Genomic DNA, 12,039 nt, shown 5'->3' on the forward strand with positions numbered 1-12,039 from the left:
TTGGACCTACGAAACATCAACGGTCTGTTGATGTAATGACGACCTGTCGATTGATTCGTAGATCTGTGCACCAGACCAATTTCTGCAGAATTCTTGTGGTTTGGTCCCTGCACATTTAGCACCCATTAAGCCATTTTTTTTTGTGTTTTGTGGACACTTTTTAGACGCGGACCCTAAAATACTCTCTATCCAACAGACAAAAAACTATAAATAAAATTACACATGACATTAAGTAAACCAAAACGAAATAAAATAATGCAACTATTCCTACAAAGAAAAGAAAAACCTATTGTTGGCTAGAGGATACACATTGGGTTGTCTCCGAAAAATCGCTTGATTTAACGTCGCGTCACGACGCAAGACTCTTGATTACTTAGACTTCATCAAGGTAATATGCCTCAACCACTTCATGGGCACTCTATGAATGCCCGAGGTAGATCTTAATTCTCTGCCCATTTACCGTGAACCTTGCACCCTCCTTGTTTTCCAAATCCACCGCTCCATTGGTAACACTTTAGTGATCAAGAATGGACCAGTCCATTTGGACTTCAGTTTGCCCAAAAACAAGAACAACCTAGAGTTAAACAGAAGTACTAAATCCCCAACTACAAATTTGCGCTTCTCAATCTTTTGGTCATTGTACTTCTTCATCTTCTCTTTGTAGAGGGCTGAACTTTCGTATGCTTTTAGGAGAAACTCATCAACTTAATCCAACCCATTAAGTCTCTGCTCTACTGCTTCATTCCAATCAATCTTCATTATATTCATTGCCCACATGGCCTCGTGCTCTAACTCAACCGGCAAATGAAAAGCCTTCCCATATACAAGTTTGTATAGAGATATACCTATGGGAGTTTTGTATGCTGTCCGGTAATCTCAAAGAGCATCATCAAGCCTCCTAGACCATTCCTTTTACTAGCATTTACCATTTTTGCCAGGATTTGCTCGATTTATCTGTTGGACACCATAACTTGCCTACTAGTTTGGGGATGGTACAGAGTGACTACATTGTGGTGAACCCCATATTTCTCCAATAACCCTTCGAATAACTTGTTGCAAAAGTGGAATCACCTATCACTAATGGCTCTAGGTGTGCCAAATCTAGAGAAGATGTTCTTTTTCAAGAACACGGTGACACTCTTCCCATCATAGTTATCAAGCACTATGGCTTCCATCAATTTTGACACATAATCCATCGCCACAAGAATATATTTCATCCCATGAGAACTCACAAACGGGCCAATAAAATAAATGCCCCGTACACCAAATAACTCCATCACTAGAATGGGATTTAAAGGGAGATCTTGCCTTCTTGAAATACCACCATCTCTATGGCACCTGTCACATGCCTCGGCGAACTCATGAGCATCTTGGTGGATGGTTAGCCAATTGTACCCACATTGCAAGATCTTATTGGAAGTCCTGATACAACTATGATGCCCATCACAGGTGAGGAAAAACATGCCTCCAAAACACTTAGCATCTCAACTTCCGGCAAACAACGGCATATATGACCATCATCACAACTCCGGTATAAATAAGGCTCATCCCAAAAGAACTTTTTCACATCGTGCATGAACTTTTTCCTCTGATGAAAGGATAATTCCGATGGAACTATATCACTAGCCAGATAATTCGCAAAATTGGTGAACCATGGATCAAGTCATGACAAGCGGACAATACATGTTCATCAGGGAAGGCATCATAAATTTCAGCCTTTTCACCCAACTCTCGCATAGTTTCATCCTCTAATCTGGAAAAGTGATCGACAACTTGATTTTTGGTCCCTTTTCTATCTTTCACCTCAAAATCAAACTCTTACAATAGTAGTACCCATCTAATCAACCTTGGTTTCACATCCTTATTTACCATCAAATATCTTAAAGTGGAGTGTTCAGTATGCACTATGACTCTCGTGCCAAGCAAATATGAGCAAAATTTTTCGAAAGAAAATACCACCGCAAGAAGCTCATGCTCAATCAAAGTGTAGTTTTTTTGTGCTTTATTTAGGGTCTTACTAGCATAATGTGAAGAATTTTATCCCTTCTTTGTCCAAGACTTTACCAACAGCAACCCCTCTAGCATCACACATCACATCAAAAGTCTTTCTCCAATCCGGGAAAATAATTATGGGGGCAGACACCAACTTTGCCTTTAACTCCGTAAACGTCTTTAGACAGGATTCATCAAAATAAATTTACATTTCTTCTCAAGTAACTTGCACATAGGATGTACAATTTTTGAGAAATCCTTAATGAACCTCCGGTAGAAGTTCGCATGCCCAAGAAAACCTCTCACATCTTTAACAGAGATGGGTGGAGGAAGTCTCTCTATAACCTAAACTTTGGCTTGATCAACTTCTATCCCCTTCTCTGAGATGCGATGGCCAATAAAATACCCTCTTTCACCATGAAGTGACATTTTTCTCAATTTAGAACAAGATTGCAATCTTTATATCTTTTGAAAACCTTGGCAAAGTGACTCAAACAATGATAAAAAGAGTCACCAACAACTGAAAAATCATCCATAAACACCTCAATAGTGTCCTCCACCATATGGGAGAATATTGACATCATATATCTTTGAAAAGTAGAAGGTGCACGACACAACCCAATGGGAATCCTCTTGAATGCGAATGTCCCATAAGGGCAAGTAAAGGTGGTTTTCTCTTGATCCTCCAGAGCAATGGAGATTTGATTATAACCCATAACCATCAAGAAAACAATAAAAACCTTTTCCTACAATACTATCTAATATCTTATCCATGAAGGGCATAGGAAAAGGGTCCTTTTCAGTCCATGCATTCAAATTTCGGTAATCATACAAACTCTCCATCTAGTCACCGGCCTCATTGGGACAAGCTCATTCTTCTAATTAGGGACCACAGTCAATCCCCCCTTTTTGGGCACACACTGAAGAGGGCATACCCAACTACTATCTGCGATAGGATATATGACTCGGCCATCCAACCACTTAATAATATCCTTGTTAACTACCTCTTGCATAGGTGGACTCAAATGTATTTGGTGCTTAATACTTAGCTTGTAATCAGGTATGAGTTGGATTTAGTGTGAAAATATATCGGGTGGGATCTTAATAATGTCCGCAATAGTCCAACCAATGGCTCGTTTGAACCTTTTTAACACTTCTACCAAATACTCTACTCGTTCAACATTCAAATCCAATTTAATGATTACCGGGAAAATGTCATCTCTTCCCAAGAATACATACCTCAGATGAGGTGGTAGAGCCTTAAGCTTTAATTTTGGGGCCTCCACAATAGATGGTTTTGCGAGTGGAGACTCGCGATGCTTCATATCTAACTCAAATTTCTTTGGTTTAAACCGAACGTCACCTCGATCAAGTGCCGCAACCAATGACCCATACTCCTCAATACCATCACTCTCAAAATTCATGATCCCCACCGCTAGTGCCTCAACACCAAGGCGCTCTTCGATTTGTACCTCAGACGTACTGTTAACCCTATAGGATATATTATATACCATTTGTACATCAACACACTCCTTTATGGACCTACAAATGTTAAAAGTTGCTTCTTCATTGTTTAACATAAAATTCATCAGCCCTTTTTCCATGTCAACCAAAGCGCGACCGGTAGCAAGGAACGACCTCCCAAGAATATTAGGCACCTCAAAATCCACCTCATAATCAAGAATCACAAAGTCATCTGGGAATATAAACGACTCCACCTTCACCAACACATTGTGGAGTATCTCAATAGGCCTCTTTACTGTTCGATCGGCCATCAGTAACTGCTTTGCAGCGGGCTTTGGGTCACCCAAACCCAATTTCTTTTAAATCGAGAGAGGCATGAGATTTGTTCTTGCACTAAGATTACATAGTGCTTTAGCAAAGTGTAAAAACTTTATGGTACATGGAATAGTGAAAGCACCCGGATCTTCTTTCTTTTGCACAGGAGACCTTGTAGCAATAGCACTACAATGTTGCATTCAGTCGTCATCCTCAACACTTACCGATCACTTCTTAGTAACCATATCTTTCATAAACTTGGCATAACCGGGCATTTGTTTAAGATCTTCTATCAAAAGGAAATTGATAGAAAGCTATTTCAACATAGAAATAAAATGCTAGTATTTACCATCCTCAGTATTAGTTACCAATCTTTGCGTAAATGTGGTGGTTGTCTAGGACGGGGATCTTCTTTTGGGTATTTTCACTTTTTCCACAACTTTATCCATCAACTCACCATTATCTTCTACTACCTCATTATCTTTTCTCACCTCATCTTCCACACCAGACAGAATCGGTGGATCACTGGTTTGCTTACCCCCTCGAGTGATGACTGCCATGAAATGTCCATCATTTTTTGGATTTTTGATAGTATTGCTAGGAAGAGTACCCGGTTAATGTGGGTTCATAGTAGAAGACAATTGGGCCATTTCAAACTAAAGATTCTTGATTGAGATTGCATGTGCATCCGTCTTTTGCCCAATATTATCCGAATAACCTCTCAACTCTTTGGCGTGTTCATCACTAGTATCGAACCTCCTCCTCATCTTTTGCAACATATCATCAACTCATGTCGTACTACCTCTATCCTTAGGAGAAACATCCCGATTTTGAGGTAGAACATTGGGCCCACCCGAGTCGTTTTTGTTACCATAGTTGCCCCAATTGAAGTTGTTGTCGCGGTTGTAGTTTCTTTCTCAAACATAATGACCCACTCGGTTGTAATTCCCATAGTTATAACCTTGATTTCCTTGACCTTGGATCCAATTCTCCTGATTGGTCAAATAATTCACCGTATTTACTTTCTCCGCACTTTCAGTGATATGTTTCAATACCAACCCTAACTCTGTTCTAATTTGAGCCATCTCTTCACGAATCTCATCTAAGGCCGGGTTGTGTGTAGCATGCACTACAAAGGTGTTTCTCCTAGTGTCCGACTTCCTAGTGCTTCAAGACTTATTATTGCGAGAGATTTTCCCTGACTTCTCCGCAATCGTTGCATATGTGCACTCACCATAAGAACCACCCTTAATAGTGGAAAATACAACATTATTATTATGATCTTGTTCCCAATAGAAGTACTCTTTTAATGACTCATCATCAATGCGGTAGTTTGAGACACTTCCAACAAATGAGGTGAACCCATATTTCTAGTTAAGATTTTTGGACACAAGGTAATATCGTGCTAGGAATACATCCCTCAACTACTCCCAAGTATAGGTCGAATTATGGGGAAACTCAGTAAACCAAATTGGGGCGTCTCCTGTCAGTGAGAGAGGGAACACCCTTAATCCGATGACATCCATGTCCAAGTCTGGACTCCCTACATAACTCTTACACACTGACCATAGTTTGGAGATGTGAGCATGAGGATCCTCAGATGGTAGCCCCATAAACAAAACTCTAGCAGTGAGCATCTACATCAAGCTACTAGTAACCACAATTGTATGACCTTATGGTAAAGGAGGTAGGAGAAGAGGCCTATCAGAATTTGTGATGTTAACATTGCCCCTATAATACTCTTGAGGGAGTGGGGCGGGAGGTTGCCTCCTCAAAGCACCATCACCAGGGTTTTCCACAATCACTTGGTTGTGAGCATCAACTGGCGAAGGAAGTTGACGGTTGATCCCATCACCAAGATTAGAAGGATTCTGTGGGTCACTCATTCTGCGGAGTGCAAGATTCAGTTCTGGATCAAAGGAATTATTAGTTCTCCTCGATTCTGTGTACTTGAAATATACTAGAGCTAGACTTGATAGACACAAAACACAAAGAGAAAAAGTAATATTAGGAAATTGTTGACTAAAATTCAGTAATTGATATTAAAGTTAATGTAAAAGCCACTTTCCCCGACATTATTAGGTTGGGTCTATCCCACGAGGAAAATAATTTAGACTTAACTTTAATGTACGATTACCTCTATTGAGTCAAGTCCTTTATGAAAACTAGTAATAAAATGGGGGGTTTTAGTGAAACAAAATTGTTGTAATGTTGTGAAATCTAACATGTGGCAAGAGTAAATTGTTGGTGTTTATCAAGTTATGAGATAAACTAGGGTGTAAGTGTTCCCCATAGGTTCATAACACCATAATCCTAGCTGATAACATTTCTTTCCTAAGGTTTTGCATGCAAAGTGATAAGTTATGAATCTCTAAATCCTTGGTCCGACCTTTAGAGAATTTCACCCCATACCTTGGTCCGGCTACGTGTATCTAAGTTAGTAGCCCTTACCTTTTTACTTCATATTAAGCATCATATTCGATGTTTGACTTAGTTATTACCTCACACCAATCGAAACTAGCCTATTAAATAGTATCCACTAACTCTATGTTGATAAATCTTTTCCTATTAACTACCCCCTTAGTGCGGAAAGTATCAATTAGGCAAGTTCTAACGTGTTCACTCATTAAAAAGACTTCTAGACGAAAGAATTACCGTTCTATGCAATAACCTAATTGAGAATTGTTAATTATCAAGACTTATTTTGTTAATTACCCATGGTTCTCAGAACCCAGTTGTGAATTTAGTTACCCATGCTTATAAGAACACAATTCATATTTGTTGATTAATAAATCATGATTTTACTTTGACAAGTTTAAAGATAATCTAGAAATTATACTTGAAACAACAAAATTCACTTGAAAATCGATTCTGGAAACTTGAATTAATTTCCCAAGTTGCAAAGTCAAATCTCCAAGAACAAAAGTATGAAAAATAATAAAAGATCCAACTCTAAAAAAAACAAGGTTTTACACCATATTTTATAAAGATAGTGTCCTCAAATAAAAGGAAAACAATCAAGGAAAGTTTGTAAAAAAAAAATGCGGTTTCAATCGACGATTCCACTGACGGTTCGTTGATCAAACGAAAGACCATTGACTGTAACCGTTAGTCCATACTTAGCATATTTTTCAAAGAGTGCACGTTGCATCTTCTCTGATCCAATCGACGGACTAACAACACGGCCCGTTGATGCATATCGTCATTCCATACTTATCTTTTCCTGCAACACCGATTACTGGGATATTCTCTAATCTCATCAACGATTTGCCAGGATGGCGTGTCAATTAGTCGGCGGACCGTTGATCTTTCCGTATCCCCACCTTAGTTAGAATTTTTTGAGTTGCTTTCAGATGCTTGAACCTCCAGTCACGATCGCCACCTATGGTCTGTCGATGGAACGACGGGCCATCGATAGCTTCGTGGGTCACTTCTGCACTAATTTCTGCATTTCCATTTTGGACAACTTTTCTGCAAAATACAAATAAAAATACATTAAAATTACTACAAAAAGGCCCTAGACACACACTAAACTTAAGAAAAAAACATCGGAAGTACCATGAAACCACAGTACATCAAAGGTTAATTTTGTAAACTTCTCACTAAATATAAATTCCTTCTTTAAAATGGATGGGATGATACCATTTTTTTTTTCAAATTAATAATAATCATGCATTAGTTTCAAACATGATCGAGTACATAGATACGTCCTAATAAGACAATTATATACATAGTCACATGGTACACATTTTTTAGCTTGATTTTGGTGTGGTAGTAGAAACATAATTATGAGGTTGAATAGACGAAAACAATCTTTCTTTGAAATCACCTCAACATTTTCATTCTTAATAATAATCTATATGGTATAATTTGAACTTCGAGGTCGATTTTTTAAATTGCGATCATAAATTTTATCTTTTTTATTCGTTTATGAGAAAATAGTTTTATGCAGTTTTATAATGTATCCTTTTTTTTCTTAGACATAACAAATCTTAAAAGAATATTTTCTTTTATTCAAATAGTAAGAAGACAAGAGATCTCATTTTGTTGGTTTCATGTGTGTTTCTGCAAATAACTTCCAAAACTTATATATGTCTCGATTGTACTACTTTAGATATGTTTGTGTCTGAGCGCTTAATCTTTTGAAAAAAATGAAATTCATGATGGACTGTAGGTACATTTTTGTCATAACCCGCAAGGTAATTTTTGAAAACATTTATAAAATTACCATTTTACCACTCCCGATAGTTTTCCTGAGTTATTTATGATTTGTCGATAAAGTTGGTTCAAAATTTTGAACTATTCGATAATTATACTTAATTAATTGATGGGTAATGGTTAGATAATTAATTTATTTGATAATAATGATCTAAGTCTTAAACTTGTTTGATACCATATACCTTTTGGACCATATATACTAAAGGTCTTATTTTCTACAAAATTATTGTGTTGCTTTGCTAAGGTTCTCTATTCGCTGCGTCCAATTACTATCACTACTGCCAAATGTCTTCATCATTGCAAGTTCAAATTAATGCTACTCTAGAATTTCACTTTGATGCCATGAATACTTAGTCAATTTATATGTATTGAAGGGATAAATCTTTTATTCAACTAGCCACACGTTGAGATTACACTATAATAGAATTGATTACTGCACCTGTATAATTAATTAACTTATATTTTAATAGGTCCTTGTCATAGAAACTAGGAAACAATTTAGTGGGTTTTGATTTAGAAGAATGGAAATAGTTAATCTATAGCTCCTTTTTGAAAATGGAGAACAACGGTGTTAATGACCAATCATTATGTAATGGTTAAGGTCATGATTAGTCAATGATAATAAATGAATTAATAGAAATGTATGGTGCGTCAATAAAAATTTTAAAACAGTAAGTGCTCTCGTTAGTTTTGTTCGTAATTTACTTCGCTATTTTTGTGATGTTCTGGTTTGATATATTGGTATACGTAATTAAATATTAGATGTATTGTATATTGAATATTCATTCAAAGTATGACCAGGTTAATTAAATTTGTTAATAGTGTGGTATATTCTAGGACTAGTTGATAGCAAATACGCTGATCATGGTGCATTACTTTCTAATTGTGTTTTTGTTACGAATTAGTTATTTAGTTAATGGAAGTAGTAGTCATTTAGTGAGTTAATAGTTTATTCTTTTAAGTCTATATAAAGTTGTAATTTACTGTGATTTCATATACTAAAGAACAAAAAAGACTTCAACATACAATTCTCTTAACCTTTGAACCTCTGTTTCTTCCTAAAGTTTTCCTTTCTATTTAAGCCAACACCTTTGGTATTAGAGTCATGTAAATTAATGGCAATGTATTGAGTGTAACACAACCACTCATTCTGATCTTCTAGGGAGAAAGCCAAAAATTCTGGAGTATTCTTATGAAAATAATAAAATATCAATATCTCTGGGACTTGGTAGAACGAGGATTTGCAATCCCGATAAAAAAAACAGACTCTGTGACAGTAAGAAACAAGATGCTAAAGCACTAACTTTATCGAGAAGTAAGTTCATGATAGCCACTTTTGTTGGATCGCAGCAGTAACCACGTCAAAGTAAGGTTGGTCAATTCTACAGTAGGACTTTCAAGGTGATTGAAAGGTCATTGTGGTGAGATTGTTATCACTTCGGCCAAAATTTGAAACCTTGATTACGAAAGGTGGAGAATCGATTGTTGATTTCTTGTCTAGAATAGTTGCAATTCTCAGCAAAATTTGATCACGTGGCGAAAAAATTATTGATCAAACGATTGTTAAAAGATACTACGAAGCTCGATTCCATAATCAAATCATGTAGTTGCTTCTATAAAAGACTCTAGGATCTATCATTTTTTTCCTTTGTCGAATTGATGGGATCTCCTAAAGCCCATGATGAGACTCAATCAATATTATGTAAATAATTAAGATAAAAAATTCCTAGTGAAGGAAGCAATAACCAAATATGGTGAGAACAATGGTCCAGCAAGCATAGGTCGAGGAAGAGGAAGATTCTGTTTGGTCGAGGTCGTGGATATAAAAAAGACAGAGGAAGGAATGATGGGCATAGGGAGTCCAATAAGCAATGTAACACAAAGAATGACATTCAATGTGATCATTGTTAGCACTACAGACATATAAAGGCTAATTGCTGGTATAAGGATTAGTAAATAAACTTTGCAGCAATAGAAAATTTGGAAGAGAATTATCTCTTTATGGCTTGCATTAATACATAGCATAATCGAAGTGATGTTTGCTTTTTAGATAGTTGCTGTTCAAATAATATGACAAGCACCAAATCTTTGTTCTAGGAGATAAATGAGAAGCAAAAGAAAAAGGTGCAGCTTGTAAACTTCAAAGAGATACAAGGTGAAGAAAAATGCATTGTGGGTATTGACACCAGCCACGACATAGTAAATATGTTTAACATAATTCAGTTTGTACCTGATTTAGGATACAATTTGTGTAGTGTTGGACAACATTGTTCAATGGGCATTCTATTTCGTTTGGTGACGATGCTTGTGTAACTACAAACAAGAATTCAGGCAAAAAGGTTCGCATCATTATGATGTCAAACAAGATGTTTCTGCGGGATGTTTCCAACATGAAATGTTTTACGCTTGTTGCAAGTGCAAATGATGAGTCGAAGTTGTGTTATTTGAGGTATGGTCACCTCAATATAAAGAACCTCAAATTGATAGTTCAAAAAGGTATGGTTCTTGGACTACCAAAAATTTAATATAGTGAATTGTGTGAAGGGTGCGTTTCTGGAAAACAAATTTGGAAGTCTTTTCCTTTTGGAAAAGTTTTGAGGACTTCAAAGTGTCTTGAATTAATACACGTTGATTTATGTGGACCTATGCATACTAGATATTTTTGTGGTAGTCGTTATTTTCTCTTATTTACAAATGATTGTATTCGCATGAGTTTGGTCTATTTCTTAGAAACAAAATCAGAAACATTTCAAAAATTCAAGTTCATCAAAGCCCAAATTGAGAAGCGAAGCGGTCTGTGCATAATGACTTTTCGCCCAGATGGAGGCGCGAATTCTTGTCCAAGGAGGTTAATCTTTTTTTCTAAGGAAAATGGCATTCATAGGTTGCTGACAAAACCTTATACTCCGGAGCAAAATGTTGTTGCTGAGAAAAACAATCGCACTATGGTGGAGATGGAAAGAACCATGCTACAAGAGAAGGGAGTTCCGAATCAGATTTGGGCTCAAACTGTAACAACATCAGGCCATTTATTGAATTTTTCCCCAATGCAGTTTGTTATTTCTCAAACTCCATTTATCTTGGAAGGGTAAAAAACCATTGTAATTTATTTAAGAATTTTTTGTTGTACTACTTAGGCTTTTGTAAATTCCTAATTTCGTCATAAGTTGGATGAAAAATCTGAAAATTGTGTTTTTATTAGTTACTGAACACAATCTGAATATAGACTGTATAACCCTCTTAGTAGAAAGATTTTAATTAGAAGGGATTTAGTAGTTGGTCAAACTCCAAGCTGGAATTCGAGTGGAAGCAACGATAAGATGCATGTACAAATTCCTATGTCTATTGGAACCACTTTTGATGCAATTCCGCAGCCAACTACTACAGCTACAACAACCGGTTCTAGTACCACTTCTCTAGATTTATTTTTTTATCAACTTTAGGGAGCAGAAACACTTCATCTACTACTCTTGAAGAGTCTTTAGATGAGACAATTCCATTAAGAATATCAACAAGGCTTAAAAAGCTGAACCCCGAGTACGCCAATGACATGTATACAACTTGTCAAATCTCTTTTGAAACGTCAGATCCTACACATTATGAAGAAGCGGATAAAAAGGAAGAGTAGTGTAGAGCGATGTTAGAAGAGATGAAATCTATCGAAAAGAATGGCACATGGGAGATGGCGGAATTACTAGAAGACAAAAATGCAATTGGTTTGAAATGGGTGTTCAATACAAAGCTTGTAGTGAATGGGACCCAATAGAAGCATAAAGCTCGTCTTTTGACAAAAGGATATGCACAACAATATGGTATGATTTTTAAGACACAATTTCTCCAGTTGCACAATTTGAAATCGTTAGACTTGTTCTAGCATTGGTTACATAATCACGATAGCTAGTTTATCAATTTGATCTCAAGTAGGCTTTCTAAATGGAGACCTAAAAGAAGAGGTCTACATAGCACAACCAAAAGGTTTTATAAGTAAGGGTGATGAAACAAAGGTCTACAAACTAAAAAAAGGCATTGTATGGTTTGAAGGTAGCCACT

At 36.6% G+C, this 12,039-nt stretch overlaps 2 protein-coding genes across 2 annotated transcripts; one reads left to right on the top strand and one right to left on the bottom strand.

Annotated features, from left to right (window-relative positions):
• Positions 1-1,067: 1,067 nt before the first annotated feature.
• On the bottom strand, positions 1,068-3,767 carry LOC138341471 (uncharacterized). The gene is made up of 2 exons (XM_069293087.1): positions 3,232-3,767; positions 1,068-1,422 (listed from the first exon to the last, which is right to left on the bottom strand). Exons 1-2 carry the CDS (start codon positions 3,765-3,767, stop codon positions 1,068-1,070), a joined length of 891 nt encoding a protein of 296 aa, XP_069149188.1.
• Positions 3,768-10,793: 7,026 nt separating this feature from the next.
• On the top strand, positions 10,794-11,617 carry LOC104646074 (uncharacterized). The gene is made up of 3 exons (XM_010319071.2): positions 10,794-11,077; positions 11,216-11,388; positions 11,433-11,617. The coding sequence occupies exons 1-3, from the start codon at positions 10,794-10,796 to the stop codon at positions 11,615-11,617; spliced, it is 642 nt and encodes a 213-aa protein (XP_010317373.2).
• Positions 11,618-12,039: the final 422 nt, after the last annotated feature.

The sequence above is a fragment of the Solanum lycopersicum genome, chromosome 1 (assembly GCF_036512215.1).
Source record: "Solanum lycopersicum chromosome 1, SLM_r2.1".
NCBI classification, from domain to species: domain Eukaryota; kingdom Viridiplantae; phylum Streptophyta; class Magnoliopsida; order Solanales; family Solanaceae; genus Solanum; species Solanum lycopersicum.